This window comes from Rosa rugosa, chromosome 2, assembly GCF_958449725.1.
Source record: "Rosa rugosa chromosome 2, drRosRugo1.1, whole genome shotgun sequence".
NCBI classification, from domain to species: domain Eukaryota; kingdom Viridiplantae; phylum Streptophyta; class Magnoliopsida; order Rosales; family Rosaceae; genus Rosa; species Rosa rugosa.
This window is the reverse complement of record NC_084821.1, coordinates 47,404,357-47,426,696: the sequence shown is the minus strand read 5'-3', so window position 1 is coordinate 47,426,696 and position 22,340 is coordinate 47,404,357. Positions and strand designations below refer to the sequence as shown.

The following is a 22,340-nucleotide window of genomic DNA, read 5'->3' as shown; positions in this document are numbered from 1 at the left end:
AGGGAGGTTGCAAGTCCCCGAGAAAAGAAGAAGAAAAGTAATAAAAACTTCAAAAACGGGAACTTTTAGAAAAGTTTACCTTAAAAGATGGCCGGAAAAATGTTGCCCGAAAAAGTACTGTAGCTGCCGGAAAGTACTGTAGCGCCGGAAGTTACTATAGCTGACCGAAAAGTGGCCGGCAAAGTCACCGGAAAACTGCAGAAAGTGGCCGGAAAAGTCGCCGGAAGTTGGCCGGAAAAGTTTCCGGAAAAGTGTTGACCGGTCTTTGACCGGTGGGTTGACCGGTGTTGACTCATCGTTGACCGATGTGCTGACGTGGCACGGGTTGCTGACGTGGCACGGGTTGCTGACGTGGCAGGCTGCTTTTTGGTTCTGGGCCTGCTTCTTTTCTTCTGAGCGTGAGTCTGTTTCTGGGCTTTGGGCTGCACCTCAGTTTCTGGGCCTAGGGCTGCGTCTGATCTGGGCTCCCCTTGACCTAAGCAAGGTTGACTGAAGCAAGGGAGATGCAGACGGCGGTTCGGTGGTGCAGTTACTTCAGGCGGCCGGTTCGAGTGGTTCTAGACCGGTTCCGGTGGAGATTTTTCGTCACCGGTGATCTGGGGTCAGAATTCAGCTGCTGGTGAAGTTTGGTAGCAGTAGGCAGGGAGGAAGGCTTCGAACCGGGCAAAGAGAATATCGGAATTTCTGGGGGCCGGTTCGGGTGGTTGCCGGCCGGTTCAGGGGGCAGCGCCGCCGGTTCTGTTCTTCTGGAGGTGAGAGCTTCCGGGAGGGCGGCGGAGGTTTCTGGGATTTGAAGGCTACGAATATTAGGTTTCAGGGTTAGGGCTTCGTGCTGATAACGTGTTGTAGAGAAACTGAAATTGAGAGGAATTTGCTGTGTATTCTCATTGATAATAGGGGCCTCTTTATATAGAGGATTACAATGCATAGAATCTCAATCATACAAGGAAAGTAATTCTACATTGATTAGGATTCTAGATCCTTCTAATTAAATCCTATTACCACTAGGTCAAGTAACCTAGAGTTTGGGCTAAATACAAATTAGGTTTTCCTTCAACATAACATAACTTAACTCATCCAAAAATGAGAAATCAACGGTAATTTCAATAAAAATAAAAACCTAGAAAGTTGAAGAGAAAAAATCTACCCATTGGAATAGAAATTTTGGAAAATTCTATAAATACAAACTCATTCTTTCCTTATTCTTCACACCAAAGTAACAAACATCCTCCATCTCTTCTAAAATTTGTCAACATATTTAATTATATTAACATATTTTAATATAACATTCATAAATATTATACTCATATTATATTTTCAATCTTACTCATATTATATTTTCAATCTAGAATAGTGAAAACAACACCCCATATGGGCACCTCATTGTTAAGGATGAGAATGGGTGCTATATGAATAGTGTTACAAGGAGGTGTCCAAATGAGTTTAGCACCCACAAATAGCACTTCATTGTTGAAGTTGCCCTTATCAGTTACTTATTCCGACATAATACTATCGACAAAATATGTATCCATTGCATCAAGCAAATGGAAGATTAATCATGAGACTATAAACTTTCACAAAATTGTTCATCTGTTTGATCCAATCAAATGAATAAACGATTCTTTTTTTCACATCGACTTTTTACAAAAATGATCTTTATAGGTTGATTTAACTTTTAAATGATTTTCATGGATATAGATTGCCGAATGTATGCAAATAAGAGAGAATTTGGACACACAGGTCCAAACCAGTTTCAAACTAAGTATTAGTAGGTTGTTCGTGAAACCGGAAACTAATAAAAAAGGGGCCAAAATCCGAATCGCAAACAAAAAAAACCAAATCGAACTAGTTCTTTTGGATTTCAGTTTTTGTGTGTCAAAAACCAAACTGAACCAGAATTATCAAAATGACGTCATTTTGGTTTTAAGTCAGAATCTCTAATAAGCCACCATATAAATAGCCTCACTCCCTTCTCAATCTTCAGTTCCCCTCTCAAAGTCTTGAGTCTCTTCAATGACTCACACAAACACACTCACACAGCCTCTCTAATGCACTAATCTCAACTTCTTAAATTTTATGAGGTCTCACAATGTTATAGCCAATTGAGGCAGAAAATCAGTCAATTGGCAAGAAGCCAGTCAAATATTTGTGAACTCATCGTAAGGTTGTGTTAGGGTTTGACGATCACAAGTCGCCAATCATGTGGTTGTGGAATTGCTAGTGAGGTGGTGGTGGGATTTGTTAGTTGGTTTGTAAAATTACCGACTAGCGAGGTTGTTGATGGGTCAATCAGTAGAGCGATGGTCAAGTAGGTGTGGAGACGCTGGTGATGTAGTGGTGAGATTTTTCCATTGGTCATTGAGGTTGCCAACTAGTGAGGTCATTGAACAGTCGATCAGCAAATTGCATATCGATTTATTAGTGAGATCGTCAATCGAGTGAGAAAGTCGGTCAGTTGGTGAGGTTGTGGGTTAGGAGATAGTGGAGGAGCTGGTGTAATGGTTGTGGAGTTTTTCATTCTGTCGGTGAGGTTATCAGTCAATCTGTGAGATCGCCCAGTCTGGTTGATGTGATCACCGGTTAGTTTATGAAGTGAGACTGCTGATCATTCGGTGAGGCGAGGTTGTTGATGGGTTGATCATTTGAGCGTTGGTCAAGTAGGTGTGAAGACGCTGGTGATGTAGTGGTGAGATTTTTCCATTGGTTAGTGAGGTTGCCAACCAGTGAGGTCATGGAACAGTCGATCAACAAATTGCATATCGAGTTATTAGTGAGATCGTCAATCGAGTGAGAAAGTCGGTCGGTTGGTGAGGTTGTGGGTTAGGAGATAGTGGAGGAGCTGGTGTAATGGTTATGGAGTTTGTCATTCTCCCGGTGAGGTTATCGGTCAATCGGTGAGATCGCGCAATCTGGTTGATGTGATCACCGGTTAGTATGTGAAGTGAGACTGCTGATCATTTGGTGAGGCGAGATTGTTGGTCAGGTGAGTATAGAGTCTTTGATGAGGTGGGGTTGTCGTATGGAAGGGATAGTTGATTTTTTTTTTTATCATATTTTCCAAAAGGGTAGTTCTAGTTAGACCTCCAAATTTGATATTTAGACCTCTCTTACTTATTAAACATCTAATTCACTTTTTTGAATGCTTAAAAAACTAAGTATACCTCCTTATCTGAAGTTGGGCGTATTATCGATGATTATAAGTCATATTTGACATCTTTTCACTCAACTCAGATTTGTCCTGTCTTCCGTGAAGCAAACGGTGCAGCTCATAGATTAGCTCACCTTGCTAGTTTAAATTATCTTAATGATTTATGGCTAGAGGAGAGTCCTGCTATTATTCAGGATGTACTCTATGAGGACAATTGTAACTATAATCGAGGTCAAGGCCCTATGTCCCCCTCGAGGTATGATTCTATTTTAATGCAATAAGTCAGGCGTGGGGATGAGCCTCCCAGTTTGGCTGGGTTCCAAACCCCTTCAAAAAAAAAAGAAAAAAAAAAAACTAAGTATACCTCCTTAATTTTACCAAAACACCCTTGAACAATTAAATTTGTACTTTCTACAATTTTTTGTTTTTTTGTTTTTTACCTCTATCCATTCAACGACGAAGAATTTTGTGAGGGAGCTGCCTACATTTTTGGTATACTTTTAGTGGTGGAACCAGAAAGTGATTCTTAGAGGGGCTGAACAAGTAGACAATTACAAAGATTTTTTGATAATCAAGATCATAGGTTTTTTTGTTTGTTTTGCAATATCGGTGGTTCTAGAAAAGACTTTGGCTCTCAAATATATAATATATATCGATTAAAAATAACTAAAATGAGTTGATCGCGGATCTTAATTAGTAATAACTACACCAAAATATTTAATGAATTATAAGGAAATTTCAAATTAGATTGTTTTGAATTTTCGACTAGAACCACCCTTTCCAAAAACACTGAAAACAACAAGAGACAAACGTTGAAAAAAAACATTATATGACATTTTAGCGAATCAATTTTTCACATGGCTCATTTAAATTAAAAAATCAAACCATTTTAAATTTAGGACTAAATACTGTTTAGTCCTTGAGCTTTTGACCATAAAACACTTCAGTCCCTGACCTTCTAATTTCACACGTTTAGTCCCTGTACTTCAAAATTTCAGACCAATAGGTCCTTACTGTCTAAAAGTCGCGGCGAAATGTCTATTATGCCTTCAGTTCTTTTTTTTTTTAAATTAATTAATTATTTTATTTTTTTTGGAAAAGGAATTTTTTTTCCCTTTTTTTCTTTCTGTTTTTTTTTTATGTTTTTTTTTCCTTTCTTTCCTTCTGTTTGAAAAAAAAAAGAATAAATAAAATAAAGAAAAAAGAAAAAATAATAAAAAGAGAAAGGAATAAATTTAGGGTATTAAAAAAAAAAAAAACTGATAGTATAATAAACATTTCGCCGCGACTTTTAGACGACAATGACCTATTGGTCTGAAATTTTGAAGTACAGGGACTAAACGTGTGAAATTAGAAGGTCAGGGACTGAACTGTTTTATGGTCAAAAGCTCAAGGACTAAACAGTATTTAGTCCTTAAATTTATGTTTCTCTCATTTTCCCATTATAGACTTACAGTTAATTTGTTTTTCTTTTAATGGCCACAAAAATTAAAGTTATGTCGTACTATATATTATGGCCTCCTTAAAATTTTTATCCTAACTCGCTCAGTCCCTGTTTAAAGTATAGTTCGTTGGTTCGCTCGTAATCAACTTCTTACGTTCAATGTACGTGGATGTCATGCATAGCCTATATTCAAAGCCAACATTGAACTACGTACGTACATTAATATCTATCTTGCATGAAGCTAGCTAGTTTCGATCAGTTGGAATATGACTCAATATTGGCAGTTGGCTGGAGCTCCTTTCTTGCCCACAGACAGACAATTCAACACTATGCTTCTCAAGAACAATCTAATACCCATCAGGCCATCAGCATAACATCATACAATCTATTAGGAAAAAAAATTATTCAAGATATCGGATGCACCGCATAGAAATGACATATGGTTGATTAAATGAATTGCTTCGTGTCAACAAAAAATGCGAAAGATATAAGATTTTGATTATTTTAGAAAATGTAATTTTAAAGATGGTGATATTAACATACCGTTTTACGTTACAAATTACTAATCACACTCTTTATCTGTTTGTTAATTAGAACACAAAAGGGTGTGAAGATTAGTTTTTTTTTTTTTTTTTTTTTTAAGGGCCTCGACTAAAGCAATATCGTGGGCATTGGCAGCTTCAGGCCTATCATTCATGGCCTCATGGCCATGACTATAGAACGTCGTAATGCATTTCTTCAAAAGAAAACCAGAATCAGAACGAAGATCGATGTTGAAAGAGGTTGTTTGGCAGCTGGACGGCTCCTCGTCTTCTAGTTCAACTGTTGCCACCGGGTAATGTAGTGCTTATAGGCTATTTATATAATATTAATATTACCTTGTCATCATTTTCCTATGGTATTCCTCAAGATCTTCAAGCTGGGTATATGGAGCAGGTTGTTGTTGACAGTACACTATTTTAATCATTTTTCAATTTTCTTGGGGAATAACACAGTTCTTTTTCTCTTTTTTAATATTTTTGTTTCAGACTTTTGAATATAGAGCAACGGGATGGAAGTGAAAGTATCAGTGAAGGAAGTTTTGACATCTGCATGTGATTTTTCACACCGATTAGCTGAAAGTCGATCATGTTGGAAAAATGTGGACTTAACATTATCTGATATGCATTAAGATTAAACAATTGATTTAACTAAGCATAAATAACAAGAAGTACATGATTATAACTCTAATTCCGGTTATCTACATGGATGTATATCTCATAGTAGAAGTAGGGAACTCATTGGCTAATTAACCTGATTAGCATTAAGTGTTGTGATAAAATTAAGCCTCTCTAAATGATAAACATTCAGTCGATATTAGACTTCTTATGAGATGAGTCTAACTCGTGGTTTTGGCCAATATATATAGGGAGCAAAGTCCCTGTATTCATCACCAGTTTTTAGCATATTGTTCAGCCCCATTCTGAAGTTTTTGGTGTTGACATACAGAAGGCTTCTTGCTCCAGTTCTGCTGCTATTTATCCTCGTTCCAGTTGCTCAAGATGTCGAACCTAGGACATGCAAGCTGTTTCTGCAGGGATCCAAAGTGTTATTGATCCAGGTGGAGTCCTAGTTCCACTAGAAAAAGTACTATTATGCAGATTTGTGTGGATGTTGTGCAGCTGGTTTATTTGTTCTTGATATGTTGTTATATGAGATGATCTTGGTTTTTGATGTTTGATATTGTTGCATCGTGTAGTTTAACAAATGGTATCAGAGCCATAGGAATTTCATAAAACACATATCATGCGTTTTTGTTATGATTTAGAAAACAATACAGTGAAAATTATTTTCTAAAAAAAAAAAATTTAAGTATATTTTCTTATTATAGCAAAACAGGCCTCAAGTGTTGTTAGCCCGGTTTTTAGTACTAATCCAACTCATTAAGTAAATAGGCCCAAACCCGAGTCCAGAATTAAAATATCAGGTAAAGAATATTACCGTTAGAACATAACGGTCACTTATGTTTTAGGGATCGGATTGAGTAGGGCTTACTGAGATTAAAATTCTCAGATCTGAGGATTCAAGACCCTCTTTTAGAAATTTTTGGATCGACAGAAGGGTTAAAATTGTTGATTGTTTTTTATTCTTGCTTCCGCTAAAATAATAGTTGTAGCGCTGTAGCAGAGGCCAAGGTATATTCATTGAGAATCTCATAACTTGTTTTTTAAATTTCTGCATATGGAAAGGGTTGTCATATGGATTACTGTTTAGCATATGTAAAAGGTTGTCATAATCATATTTAGAATGCTTGATCATGCAAATTGATGGAATCCTGCATATATGGTTGAATGCTTTACTGTGATCGTGTGATATGAAGTGTGAAACTGAGAATTGTGTGGTTACTATGATGATGTGATATGGATTGAGTATTGTTTGGTTAAGTATGCTATGAATCTTTAGTTAACAATTAGGAATGTGTCTCCCAACATTAAATCTGCAGTATTGTTATTTTCATAGCATGTATGCAAATTAATAAGTTCATATGAGAAACTAAACATGAGGTTATTAATTTTAGTTTTGAGTGATTCTTGGAAAATTATATTGATTATTTTGCACAAAGCAAATCTTCACTGTCATTTTTCAAAACTTGAGTGTTATCAAAATTGAAACTTGTGTTACTGCATTTAAAATTGCACTTATATTTTGTCTTCCAAAGAAGTAGTTCATTGTGTAATTTTGAATGCAGAACAGCATCATATGTAATCACAACTATCTATTTAGATACCTTGAAGCTTTTCTTATCCAAAGATATAGACTGCTTCAAGGAATGACTGATTTTTGTAAAATGCAGTATGGTGATTTAGAACTTTAGAATATTGAGTTTTATGCCATAAAGGTATTACTTAATGTTATTTCAGCTATGGGGTATTATTGAAACTAATCATGTATCTAAAGATTTTAAAGCTTATGACTGCTTCTGAATTTCTATGTCTTCTGCTTTATCTTGTCTTGTGTTTTGAAGTACATGAGTATTGTTTTAAAAGATTAACACATGCACAGATAAAAATTTCTGCAGAATCTTTTTTTCTTTTTTTTTTCTGTGTTTTTAGGACTTAATGTGGTCACTATAGGCCAGATTTAGTTGCTTAATGGCTGGAATTATAAGAAGTGGAGAAACGAAGTTGAATTTTATCTGTCTATGCATCAAAATATGGATCTTTGCTTGATTGAGGATCAGCCCCTAGAGTTAGACACTGAGAGCACAGAAGAAGATAGAAAATATTACAAGGAGTGGTATAGCTGCAACAGGAAGGCTAAGAATGTGATAAGAACCTCTATGTCTGACATTGTGAGGGGCTCAATTATTGAGCCAGAGCTTGTCATGGATTTCCTAGAGGCCATAGGAGATAAATACCAGGAGAGTGACAAAGCAAAAGCTGCTAGGCTATCTAAGAGGTTTAATGAGCTGGAGTTTTCAGGAAAAGGAAGTGTGAGGGAGCACATTATGGAGTTGATTGACCTCAACTCGAGGCTGAGGGATTTAGACATGGGAGTTAAAGACTCTCAGGTTGTGCATGTGGCACTTCAGTCACTGCCTAGCACCTACAGTAACCTGAGAACCTCATACCATGCCAAGAGTCTAACTGGGACCTGAACAAGTTGATTTCTATATGTGTAGTAGAAGAAGAAAGGATCAGAAAAGAAGGCAAACCAACTACTGCAGTTAATCTAGTTGAGAAGCCTAAATGGAAGAAACAAAATAAACTCAAGGCTAAGAAGACTACCACCACTAAAGTACCTGGAAAGGCTGCAGAACCAAGAGCTGAAAAGACATTTAAGTTTAAGTGCTACTTTTGCAAGAAAATAGGGCACATGAAGAAAGATTGCAGTGGTTTCAAGGCTTGGATGATTAAGATGGGTGAGTCTTTTCCAAATTCTGTTTTTTCTTTAGAAGTTAACTTTGTCAATATAGCTTCCCATTCTTGCTGGTTAGACTTAGGCTCACCTATACACATTACAAATTCCTTGCAGGGTTTAACAAACAGGAGGACACCAAAGAAAAGTTAGGTCCAAGTCTGTGTGGGAAATGGTTCGAGAGTAGCAGTTAAGGCCATTAGGACTCTGAAGATCGATTTAGGCTTAGGAAATTTATTTTTCTAGATAGTGTTTATTACATTCCTTCTCTGAAAAGGAATTTGATTTCACTAGGTCTTTTGGTTAAGATTGGATGCAAACTTGTTATTGATTTTAGTGGAATAAAATTATTTTAGGGTTCAAATTATCTTGGCTGTGGTGTGTTTATGCATGATTATTTGAAATTAAATTGTTCTGTTGTTCAACAGGAAATTATGTTAATTGAAAATAATGAGAACACTATGAAGAATAACACTGTCACAGGAACCAAAAGAATTTTATTTAACAAGTCTGCAAATCTATGGCATAGAAGATTAGGCCATATATCTAAAGAAAGACTGAAAACACTCCAGAAGAATAAAATTTTACCTGCATTGGATTATACTGATTTGAATGACTGCATTGAGTGTTTTAAAGGGAAATTGACAAACTGCAGAAAGAAAAAGGCCTTAAGAAGTCAAAACCTATTAGAAGTAATACATACAGACATATGTGGTCCATTTAAACACAAAACTATCTGTGGAAATTTTTACTTCATCACATTTATAGACGATTTTTCTAGGTACTGTTACATTTATTTACTGTCAGAAAAATCACAAGCTCTAGATGCATTCAAAATTTATAAAACTAAAGTTGAATTGCAACTAGAGAATAAAATAAAGTTAGTGAGATCTGATAGGGGAGGGGAGTTCTATGGTAAACACACTGAAGCAAGCCAGCAAAAGGGTCCTTTTGCACTTTATTTACAGGAAAATGGCATTAAGGCTCAGTACACAACTCCCTATAATCCTACCCAAAATGGAGTAGCAGAAAGGAAAAATAGGACCTTGTTGAACATGGTGAGAAGTATGATGTGCACTACAGGTCTACCTATATTTTTATGGGGTGAAGCTCTTAAGATTGCAAATTATATTTGCAATAGATCACCTTGTAAATCAGTGGACAAGACGCCATTTGAGTTGTTGTGTGGAAGGCAACGTAGCTTGCATCACTGCCATGTGTGGGGATGCAAGGCTGAAGCCAAGTTGCCAAATGCACTAACACAGAAACTTGAATCCAAAACAATCAATTGTCATTTTATTGGCTACTGTGAAAAATCCAAAGGCTATAGGTTCTATGCAGCTCATAATTTTACCATAATTTTTGAAACTCATCAAACAAAATTTCTGGATGAAGGATTTAGTAATACTAATTTTGAAGACTTGTCTTTAGAATTAGAAGAAATTATAGAAAATGAAAATTTAGAGAGCTTCTTGCTTTTAATTCAGTCAAGTAATGCAGATGCAGAAACTCAAAGCCAAAATCAAGCTTTAGAAGAACTAGTAGCCTTAGAACCTCATATAGATGAACCTATGAATGATGTCCATTTAGAAAATAATCCTGCAAAAGAACAAATTTCACCTCAACCTAGGAGATCACAAAGGGAAAGAAGACCAGTATATGGGGAAGAGAGTGATTTTGTAGTATATCTGCAAGAAACTGATATCCTAGGTGAAGATAATGATCGTTCAAGCTTCAAGCAAGCTATTAAGAGCCATGAAGTTGCAGAAGGCTATGAAGGCTGAAATCGAGTCAATGAAGCAAAACTCAGTATGGGAATTGGTTAAACCAAACCCAAACCAAAAACCAATAGGCTGCAAGTGGGTGTTTAAGACAAAGAGAGATGCAAATGGTAATGTAGAAAGGCATAAAGCCAGGCTAGTAGTTAAGGGTTTCACACAAAAGAAGGCATAGACTATACAGAAACATTCTCTCCAGTTTCAACTAAAGACTCATTTAGGATTATAATGGCTCTAGTAGCTCATTATAACATGGAGCTACATCAAATGGATGTAAAAACAGCTTTTTTGAATGGAGAGTTAGATGAGGTCATATATATGAAACAACCTAAAGGTTTTGTGAAAACTGGAAAAGAAGATCATGTATGCAAACTGAAAAGATCAATTTATGGACTCAAGCAGTCTTCTAGACAATGGTATAAGAAGTTTGATTCAGTGATTTCATCTTTTGGCTTTTCAGAAAATATTGTAGATGAATGTGTATACATTAAGACAGTTGGGAATAATTTTATTTTTCTTATACTGTATGTAGATTATATTCTTTTAGCTAGCACTGACATAAAATTGCTTAAAGATACTAAAACTTTTCTATCTAAAAATTTTGACATGAAAGATTTAGGTGACGCATCCTATGTCTTGGGAATTGAAATTAAGATAGACAGGGCACAAGGCTTATTAGGCTTGTCTCAACACAATTACATCACAAAAGTGTTGAAGAGGTTTGGAATGGAGTCTTGTGCATCAGGTGATGCACCTATGACAAACTGTCCAAAAACAAAAATTCTAAAAATGGGGGGAAGATGTCTGATATGGAAAGCAAGCCTTATGCTAGGTTGATTGGTAGCCTAATGTATGCACAAGTCTGCACTAGACCTGATTTATCATTTGCAGTTGGAATTTTATCTAGGTTTCAATCTAATCCTAGTCATGAGCACTGGGTTGCAGGAAAGAAAGTGCTTAGATACTTGCAGAAAACTAAATCTCACATGTTGGTTTACAGACAAGTTAAAAAGCTTGAACTAGTTGGCTATACTGATTCAGACTTTGTAGGTCATTATCCAGATTCTAAAAAGTCCACATCTGGTTATGTCTTTATGCTTGCAGGAGGGGTTGTTGCATGGAAAACCATGAAGCAGTCATTGATTTCAACCTCCACTATGCAGGCTGAGTTCATAGCCATTTATGAAGGAGTCTGTGAAGGCTTGTGGATCAAAATTTTTTTTAATGCATACTAAAGTGTTAAGTTCAATTGTTTCAGATGCATTGAAAATATTTTGTGATAATGAGGCTACAGTATTTTTTGGTAAAAACAGTAAGAGGTCCAACAACTCTAAACACATAGACTTAAAATTCTATAGTGTTAGAGAAAAAGTGAAGCATGGTGAGATAAATGTCTTGAACATAAATACCGAGTCACAGCTTGCAGACCCTTTCACTAAAGTAGGGATGGCAATGGGGCGGGTTGGGGATGGGGATCACAATACCATCCCCATCCCCGAGGTCATTCTCTACCCCCATCCCCGCCCCAATCCCTAATAAAAATATATTGGGGATTCCCCGTCCCCATCCCCACTGGGGACTAAGCATCCAAACCCGCCCCAAATCCCCAATAAGAATTTAATAAATAAAATAATTTTTTCTCATATTGCCTTTTTTAAAATCAAAATCTACAACAAATAAATTTAAAATATGATTAAATTCATAAATCATAATTCAGTGAGTGCAAAAGTCAAAACACCATTAAAGTAAAAATGTAGCCATTAAAGTAAAGTAGTAAATGTATATATATTTGTGATTTATATTATAAAAAATAAATTAAAAAATATATAAGTTAAATATATTTATATATTATTGGGGCGGGTTTGGGGATGGGGTTCACAATACCATCCCCGCCCCATCTCCAATATTAAATAGCGGGGATTGGGGATCCCCATCCCCATTCCCCATTTGTCCCCAAATTCTCCCCCCATTAGGAGCGGGTATCCAATGGAGCTCCACCCCGCTGGGGATTTTTGTCATCCCTACACTAAAGCATTGTCAGTTACAAGCTTTCAGAAACATACCAAGAACATGGGAATTCTATCAGATTTGGAGGCTTGAGTTCATTGGGAGCCATCTTTTAATTTTAGAATTTGTTTTTGTAATAGGTTTCTTGGTTCAGTTACTGCATTCTTTAAACTTGGCTTGTAATTTTTGATTTTGCAGACTTTAAATAAAATGAGGTATTTCATATATGTTTTTTTTAGTTTCAGTATTGTTTTAGTTTTCTGCATTTACTGTTGCTTACAGGTTTTTTGAACTTTAAAATATCAGTGTGTGTTATCAAGTGAACTTTTCTGCATTCTCAAATGCTGCAGATTTAGTTTGAGTTTTCAATTAAGCAAGTACCGGCCAGTTCACTAGTGTTTCAGTTTTGCTGTTAAGACTTTGAGTTATCAAAGTCATTTTGTTGGACTATGAGCATTGAATATTGCAGGTAGATATACTTATCCAAATTTTTGCTCTTGTTATCACCTAGAGCTTATGTGATTGCAGAAATTCATGTTAGTGATTTTTTTTTTTTTTTGAATAAAGGGCTGATGCGGCTGCCCTCAAGCCTTGATTAATGAAACTGTGGGGGACATTGAGCCTAAACCCTTGATTACAATAAACACCTAGAGTATTTTCTGAAATAATATCAGAAATCTCTACAGGAGACTTGTATTCTAACAAGCACCAACTAGCAAAGAGTGCACAATTAGCTACTCCATTTGCTTTAATATAGCAGTGACATAGCGGAAAGATAACTCGATATGTAACCTGATTACAACATAGCATAATTACCAGCTTTAGCACAGCTTTCCTCCTACGTTGCCGCCGAAAAGTAAATCCGACGACACTTAGTCTCACCCTGCCACTAGGCGGCAACGCCCATTTGACGAAGCAAATAAGTCGTTGCCAACCTAGAGCAGACAAGGCACTTTGAGTGCACACACAGACATATAGCCCGACTAGCCCTACACGACAAATGTAGGGACTTATTTCTAGCAAAAAGCGCAAACAAACTAAATAACATAAAAAAATAACAACATGAAATAAAATAATAACCAGGGAAGGGCCCAAGAAATGAGCCCAAACCCCATCTTCAGCCCAAATAGTAGAGAGATCAGAGCCACCCAACAGGGCCCAGCCCAATTCTTGCACATCTCCTACCTTCGGCCCCTCATCCCTATCACGCCACCGGTGACGAATTCTGATCGGAGAAACAAAGACGGTCCAAGGCAGTTCCTCCACCGCCTGCTCACCCTTAACCCGTGCACTCCACCGCCGGCATTCTACAACCTAGAGCTTATGTGATTGCAGAAATTCATGTTAGTGATCTTTAATCAGCCTGGTTATTTAATCATAGTTGGTTTGAGGTTCTGCATTATTTTCTGCAAATTGACCGAGCTGAATGAGTAATGAGTAGTTATGTATTTCAGTGCACACTTTAGTTTGTTATCTATATCTAGTTATTGGTTCAATTGTGTAGCAAGCAGACAATGTTAGTCCAAGTGGGAGATTGTTGGAAAAATGTGGACTTAACATTATCTGATATGCATTAAGATTAAACAATTGATTTAACTAAGCATAAATAACAAGAAGTACATAGTTATAACTTTAATTCCGGTTATCTACATGGATGTATATCTCCTAGTAGAAGTAGGGAACTCATTTGCTGATTAACCTGATTAGCATTAAGTGTTGTGATAAAATTAAGCCTCTCTAAATGATAAACATTCAGTCAATATTAGACTCCTTATGAGATGAGTCTAACTCGTGGTTTTGGCCAATATATATAGGGAGCAAAGTCCCTGTATTCATCACCAGTTTTTAGCATATTGTTCAACCCCATTCTGAAGCTTTTGGTGTTGACATACAGAAGGCTTCTTGCTCCAGTTCTGCTGCTATTTATCCTCGTTCCAGTTGCTCAAGATGTCGAACCTAGGACAAGCTGTTTCTGCAGGGATCCAAAGTGTTATTGATCCAAGTGGAGTCCTAGTTCCACTAGGAAAACTATTCTGCAGATTTGTGTGGATGTTGTGGTGCTGGTTTATTTGTTGTTGATATGTTGTTATATGAGATGATCTTGGTTATTGATGTTTGATATTGTTGCATCATGCAGTTTAACAGATCAAGTACATGTTTGATAATTTTCCTCATACATGCACTGCATGGGTGCAGTATTCTAGTATAGTATAATAAACAGAAAATCACAGCAATATTACAGTCCTGGTCCGATTGATCTGCATCCAAACATTTTGATGTGAAAGAAATATAACAGAGTCTGCACATTATTCAGAATATATATTTCCTTGACAAACATATAAAGGTACACCTAAACAGGGTAGTTTGTTTATCACATGCATGATCATGCATCCGCTGTGAATTGTTATGATCATTTTTCTTTTAATAGAAGGTGATAAAACAGGTTTTGGTACAAGAAAAGTTCTAAAGAGAGGATGGAGTAGCAACTCAGAAGCAAGAAGTATATGGTTTGGCAACCGCTTTGAGAGGATATTTTCTATGTGCGGTTATGCCAGTGGATTCACTCATGTCTAAGTCCTCCGCCCTTGCACCATCCGGCAATATCCAATCAAACTTGTGAACAATATTTGCCAGAACAATCTCTACCCCAACCATGGCAAAATGCATTCCTGGGCATCCTCGTCTACCAGAACCAAATGGAATTAATTCGAAGTCATTCCCTTTAAAATCTATGGCACTGTTCAAGAATCTTTCTGGCTCATACTGCTCGGCATTTGTATATGACTTGGGATCTCTTCCTATCGCCCATGCATTCACCATAACTTGTGTGTTAGCCTTAATGTTGTAACCGTTGATTTTCACATTTTGGTTGGACATCCTGGGAATAAGTAATGGAAATGGAGGGTGTAAGCGAAAAGTCTCTTTGATCACTGCCTTCAAGTAGTGCATTCGAACCAAATCATCCTCTGTTATATCCTCTTTGTTTCCAACTACTCCCCTCACCTCATTCTGCAATTTTTTCATCACCCTTGGATTCTTCATAAGCTCAGACATCAACCACTCTAAGGTTGTAAATGTGGTATCACTACCACCGGTAAACATATCCTGTAAGTGCATTCAATTAATTAAATTAACCTCCTTCAAATGAAGCTAGCTAAGGTAAGATTCAAACTAGACTTTGGAATTCGAATCTAGTACTGTTTCTTTACTTAATTCAGTTGGGGTCTTTGTGAACTTATTTTATTCTAAAAACAATTCTATGTAGTAAATCAACCTTCATTTAATCTACGGAATGGATTGTAAGATATCACAATGTAACTACTAATTAAGTGTACTGAAGTATATTTGTATTCCACACACAGAGTAATCAAGATTCAAGATAGCTAGTATTAATTACGTACCAGGATGATTGCCTTTATGCCAACTCGATCAATAGGGACACCAACTGCATTTTCTTTCTGAACCGCAAGCAAAACGTCCACAAAATCCTTCTGGTCTTCACTGTCATTCATACCATCAATTCCACTCTTTGATTTATCAATATGCTCTTGAATAACCATATCGAAAAACGCATCCGCTCGTTTAGCCAGGTCATCTAATTCAGCGTCAAACCCACTGAGGCGAGTGAACCAAGCAAGCCATGGAATATATGTTGGAATTAATGTACTTTCTCCTTAACTCTAGAGTCTTCTGTTTATCTCTTGATTTGTATTTATGAAGTAGTTGGCTGTTGTAACAGCCTAAGTTAATGATGTATTAGAGTCCCGATGAGTGTCTTGGGTTCTCTAAGATAGAATTGTCTAGAGTCCTAAGCTGCCTATAAGTATAGCCTTGTTGATGTACTGTTGCTCAATCCAATGAATAGAAACTGAAGAGCTCTGCCGTAGCAACTCATAAAAACAATATTCCTTTGTCTGCATAAACACTTCTGCTTTTCCAGATTTCCTATTCCCATCCTTTTTCAATCCAACAAATTGGTATCAGAGCGGGTTTGTTCGTATTGGGCATCCCGTATATCAACCTGCCAAGATGTCTCCTAAAGAAACCACTCCAGTTTCATATTCTTTTCTTCCCATCTTTGGTGGAGAAAACTATGATTTCTGGAAAGTGAAGATGACAACTCTGCTTCGGTCTGAAGGGCTTTGGAAGATCGTTGAGAAGGGCTTCACCGAACCAGAAGATGAGAGTCTACTTTCAGCTGCACAAAGAGAAAAATATGAAGCAGATGCAATGACAGATGCCAAGGCTCTCTCAAAAATTCAAAATGCAGTCACCAACGAAATCTTTCCAAGAATAACAAGAGCCAACACAGCAAAAGAAGCTTGGGAGATTTTGGAGAGGGAGTTTCAAGGTGATAGCAAGGCAAGGTCCATCAAGCTTCAGTCTTTACGCAGGGAGTTTCACAATCTGAGGATGAAAGAATCTGAATGCATCCAAGATTACTCTTCTAGAGTAACTGAAGTTGTCAATCAAATGAGAACCCTTGGTGAAGACATGTCAGACCAGAAGGTAGTGGAGAAGATCTTGATCAGCTTGCCGGAGAAATATGATCCTATTGTTGTTGCAATCGAAGAGTCCAAGGACATCACCACCTTATCCATTGAACAATTGATGGGTTCCTTGAAGTCTCATGAGCAGAGAAGGCTGGGACGCAATGAGGAAGCTGTTGAGAGTGCTTTCCAGTCAAAACTCACCTTCAAATCACCGAAGTTTATCAAGAAAGGCAGAGTCAATCCAAGGGATGATCAACGAATGGGAGACAAAAAGTGGAAGAAAGTGGAATCCAACAGAAACAATGACAAAGGTACGATGAATGTTGAAACTAAGCCTTCTTGCAAGATTTGCAATAAAACTAATCATGCTTCAGCAAAGTGTTGGTTTCGTGGAAAGCCTAAATGCACGTATTGTAGTTTATTTGGGCATACTGAAAAGAATTGCAGATTTAGAGAAACCAATCAAGCAAATTTCTCTGAGAGAAAGCATGAAGATGAAGAAGTTGGGAATTTATTCTATGCATATCAAGCAGCCCTTGAAGAAAAAGAAAGGACCTGGTATCTTGACAGTGGTTGTAGTAATCACATGTCAGGGTATGAAAAAATATTTGTTGATCTGGATACCTCTGTCACTCCGAAGATAAAGCTCGGCAATGGTGCTATTGTGAAATCACAAGGGAAAGGAAGCATTGCAGTCAAAACTAAGAAAGGAGTAAAGCAGATTCATGATGTCTTGTTTGTTCCAGACCTAAGCCAAAACTTACTTAGTGTTGGACAGCTGCAGGAGAATGGTTATCGTCTTATTTTTGATGATGACTACTGCACTATTTATGATAAGAAGGCAAAGATGGTGATTGCACATGTCAAAATGGAGAAGAACAGAAATTTCCCACTTATATTTCACTATGATGGCTTGATGGCATTCAAGGCAGATGTTGTTGAAGACACTTGGCTGTGGCACAAGAGATTTTGTCATCTAAATCTCCAAGGTCTGAAGTTTCTTCAACAGAATAGCATGGTGAATGGGCTGCCAAAAATTGAAGCAACATCCGATTCATGTGAAGGATGTATTATGGGCAAGCAACATCGACTTCCATTCCCAAAACAGAGTTCATGGAGAGCAAAGGCACCGCTGGAGCTTGTGCATACTGATATCTGTGGCAAAATGCGAACTCCCTCCTTCAATCAATTCAGGTACTTTCTCACATTTATCGATGATTTTTCGAGGATGACCTGGGTATATTTTTTGAAGGAAAAATCAGAAACTTTTCTGGTTTTCAAAAGATTCAAAGCATTTGTAGAGAATCAAAGTGGCTGCACAATTAAAGTCATTCGAAGTGACAAAGGAGGTGAATATACCTCTCATGAATTTGAAGATTTTTGCAAAGATGAAGGCATTTGGAAGCAGTTGACAGTAGGCTACAGCCCCCAACAAAATGGGATAGCAGAGAGGAAAAATCGCACAATTGTGGAGATGGCAACTTCAATGATGAATGAGAAGAATTTACCGAGAGACTTTTGGGCAGAAGCTGTGCATACAGCTGTTTACATTCTCAACAGATGTCCAACCAAAGCAGTAAAGAATATGACTCCATTTGAAGCCTGGAGCGGATTCAAACCATCTGTAAGTCATTTTAAAATCTTTGGCTGCATTTGTTATGCTCATATCCCTGCTGAAAAGAGAAGTAAGTTTGATGAAAAAAGCCAAAAATGCATCTTCGTTGGGTATAGTACCAGCTCAAAAGGATATCGACTTTTTCAATGTTGAAACTAAAAAGTTGATTGTGAGCAGAGATGTGATTTTTAATGAAAAAGCTAGCTGGGATTGGAATGAAAATAAAGTGCAGGAGTTACCATATGCTACCGTTCAACAAGAAGAAAATATTCCATTGGAGCAGCATGAAGACGATGTCATTCCTCAGTCACCAACTAATGCAGCAAACAATTCAAATGCAAGTCCTTCTACTCCAGAGCACTCATCACCGGAGAGTCCTATTTTAAGGACCAGAAGACTCAGCGACCTATATGAGTCATGCAACTTTTCTGGAATAGAACCAGAAAGCTTTGAAGAAGCTCAAAAGGAAGGAGTTTGGGTGAAAGCAATGGAGGAGGAAATAAGAATGATAGAAAAAAATCAGACTTGGGAGCTTGTTGATCTTCCAAAAGACAGAGAAGTTATTGGGGTAAAATGGATCTTCAAGATGAAGTTCAATCAAGACGGAAGCATCCATAAACATAAGGCAAGGCTTGTGGCTCGGGGATTTACTCAACAGCCAGGTATTGATTATTCTGAAACTTTTGCTCCCGTTGCAAGACTTGAAACTATAAGAACCTTGATTGCTCTTGCTGCTCAAAAGAATTGGTTGATATTTCAACTTGATGTGAAGTCAGCGTTTTTAAATGGAGTGTTGAAAGATGAAGTTTATATAGAGCAGCCTCAAGGGTTTCTAGTTAAAGGGGGAGAAGACAAAGTTTACAGATTAAAAAAGGCTCTTTATGGGCTTAAGCAAGCTCCTCGGACATGGTATGCTGAAATTGACAAATACTTTGTCAAGAGAGGTTTTCAGAAGAGTCCAAGTGAGCCTACACTCTATGTGTTCAAGAAAGCAGGTTCTATTCTCATTGTTTCTCTTTATGTTGATGATCTGATTTTTACCGGCAATGATGAGAATGTGATTCAGCAGTTCAAGAAAGATATGATGAGTACTTATGAAATGAATGACATGGGCCTTCTACATTATTTTTTGGGGATTGAAGTATCTCAATCAAAAGATGAGATTTTTATTTCCCAAAAGAAATATGCAGAGAACATTCTCAAGAAGTTTAATCTGCTTGGGTGCAATTCTGTGGCTACTCCTTTGATAGCAAATGAAAAGTTGAAGAAGGAGGATGGTGCGAAGAAGGCAGATGCTACGAAGTACAGAAGTTTAATTGGTGGTCTTTTGTATCTAACGGCTACTAGGCCTGACATCATGTTTGCTGCGAGTCTTCTCTCCAGGTATATGCAAGAGCCAAGTCAAATTCATTATGGAGCTGCAAAAAGAGTGTTGAGATACTTGCAGGGCACTCTTGATTATGGAATTATGTACAAGGCAGCAGAAAAATCAACTCTTGTTGGGTACACTGACAGTGATTGGGCTGGTTGCCTTGACGACATGAAGAGCACTTCAGCTTATGTTTTCACTCTTGGTTCAGGAGTATGTTCATGGGCTTCAAAGAAACAAAGTGTTGTGGCTCAATCCTCTGCTGAAGCAGAATATATTGCAGCAGCAAAAGCAACATCTCAAGCGATATGGCTTCGAAGAATTCTTGAAGACATTGGAGAGAAGCAAGAGAAAGGAACCACTTTGTACTGTGACAACAAATCTGCCATTGCCATTGGAAAGAATCCGGTCAATCATGAACGGACAAAGCACATTGCAATCAAGTATCACTTCATCAGAGAAGCAATTGAGAAAGATATAGTTCAGCTGCAATATTGCAGGTCAGAGGAGCAATTGGCTGACATACTCACCAAAGCACTTTCAAAGGAAAAATTCTGCCATCTCAGGGAGCTCATTGGTGTGGTGAAGAAAGCACATTAAGGGGGAGTGTTGGAATTAATGTACTTTCTCCTTAACTCTAGAGTCTTCTGTTTATCTCTTGATTTGTATTTATGAAGTAGTTGGCTGTTGTAACAGCCTAAGTTAATGATGTATTAGAGTCCCGATGAGTGTCTTGGGTTCTCTAAGATAGAATTGTCTAGAGTCCTAAGCTGCCTATAAGTATAGCCTTGTTGATGTACTGTTGCTCAATCCAATGAATAGAAACTGAAGAGCTCTGCCGTAGCAACTCATAAAAACAATATTCCTTTGTCTGCATAAACACTTCTGCTTTTCCAGATTTCCTATTCCCATCCTTTTTCAATCCAACAATATAGTCACCAATATTAACACGTGTGAAGAACTCTGTCAAATCTCCAGCAATCTTCATGAACATCTTCCCTCCATCTTCCCCGAGATCGCTGTACTTCCTCCCCATAGCAACTCTGCATATGACATCATTACTCAGCTTCATAAAGATGTCGCTTAGATTCAAAACCGGTGAGGATGAGGAGGAGGAAGATGATATAGTACTACAGGACTGTAGTATGTTGCTTATCATCAATCTTGTTTCCTCTTGTCTTACAGCACGAAAAGAACGAACCCTTTTGTTGCTCAAAAGATTTAAGACACATATACTTCTGAGCTGCCTCCAGTACTCACCATAAGGGGCCGTTACAATGTCCTTGTAGTTGTAGGTAACCTTTTCAAAGAAGATGAACTTGGGTCTGTCGGAGAATATTAAGTCATGGGTTTTGAAGATCTGGGAGGCAGCCTCAGCTGACGAGATGACAAGGACTGGCCTGCTTCCGAAACGGAGCAGCATGACAGGCCCATGGCGTTGAGATAAGGTTTGAAGTGAGCGATGAGGGAGCAACCCCACTTGGTGAAGATTTCCAATGATGGGTAGTTTTGGTGGAGAAGGTGGTACAGATGAGTTTCTATCAGAGGACCATCTGTATAAGAGAATGAGGAAAATGGCCGCAAGTAGTAAATATTTGAAGGACAATGATTCCAAAGGGATCAAGAAGAATTGATTTAGTTTCAGTTCCAGCATTTGCAGGAGATGTGGCATCTTCTTCCTCCACGACTTGGTTGTTTGAATTGGATTCTATTCGTGTTGGTGTTTCTGCAGTGTAAAGTGGTTCATCTATAAACTCTGAAGCGGACTGGCTCATCCATATTAAAAAATAGGAGATCGTGTCTCTCGTGTTCAATATTTTATTAACATTGAACAATAATTGCTGGATCAGTATTATATATTTTATTCCTTCCGCTGCCGTGATTTGATCCACTCAGCACGGTGGTCTGTTAAAGAAGGGGGCATTAATTGGTATTTAGTGTCCAGTACTGCGTCGTATTAAGAATTTAAAATCACTCCCACGATATTGCCAGCATCACGTTTTGGAAAAGGTATCTTTTGTAGTTTTTTACTTTTCTTTCTTAGTGCGAGATAGCGTCGAGAAAAGTTTTTCTTAATAGGAAACGTTAAAAAATTTGAAAAGATGCTTCCCAACAGATTAATTTAAAAATCTGTTAGTCTATTGTCCTGTAAAACACATAGGATCCAACAGTTTATGCCTTTTCAGGCAAAAAGTTTTATGCCAAGCTTTTACTCTAGCAACTTTCTAAGGAGTGATCATTAAAAGATCTGTTTATACTTAAGTACACATGTTTGGGCCGGTGAAAAAATCAATCCCAACTCTACCCTGTTTGAGGCCCAATGGTTCCATGAAGAACACGTCCCAACCTTGTGCTGGTAATATTATGATCACTTCAGTCCTATCTTTAGTTGGAATGGGAGATGGTGTCACCAAGGAAACATTTGTTGTGTGGATATTATGAAGAACCCTAAAATTGTTAGAGCCTCGGGTGACATTTTCAGGCTCATGAAGGACATTGGTGGGAGCAAGAAGGTAGTATCTGATTTATTTCTTGTTTAATTATACAACTAATAATCTGTTATTTTGAAAAATTTTAACTAATTTTTTT

General features: G+C 37.5%; 1 protein-coding gene across 1 annotated transcript; it reads right to left on the bottom strand.

Annotated features, from left to right (window-relative positions):
- Positions 1-14,545: 14,545 nt before the first annotated feature.
- LOC133734776 (cytochrome P450 736A117-like) lies at positions 14,546-21,483 on the bottom strand. The gene is made up of 3 exons (XM_062162395.1): positions 20,686-21,483; positions 15,676-15,924; positions 14,546-15,379 (listed from the first exon to the last, which is right to left on the bottom strand). The coding sequence occupies exons 1-3, from the start codon at positions 21,421-21,423 to the stop codon at positions 14,762-14,764; spliced, it is 1,605 nt and encodes a 534-aa protein (XP_062018379.1). The 5' UTR covers positions 21,424-21,483; the 3' UTR covers positions 14,546-14,761.
- Positions 21,484-22,340: the final 857 nt, after the last annotated feature.

What these genes read in the sequence shown, in the direction of transcription:
- LOC133734776 (XM_062162395.1), bottom strand. Translation starts at nt 21,423, where the DNA reads ATGCCACATCTCCTGCAAATGCTGGAACTGAAACTAAATCAATTCTTC. An exon ending in CACGTGTTAATATTGGTGAC is followed by an intron (nt 15,925 to 20,685) that starts TATATTGTTGGA and finishes TTAATTCCAACA; the next exon opens with TATATTCCATGGCTTGCTTG. An exon ending in GCATAAAGGCAATCATCCTG is followed by an intron (nt 15,380 to 15,675) that starts GTACGTAATTAA and finishes ATGCACTTACAG; the next exon opens with GATATGTTTACCGGTGGTAG.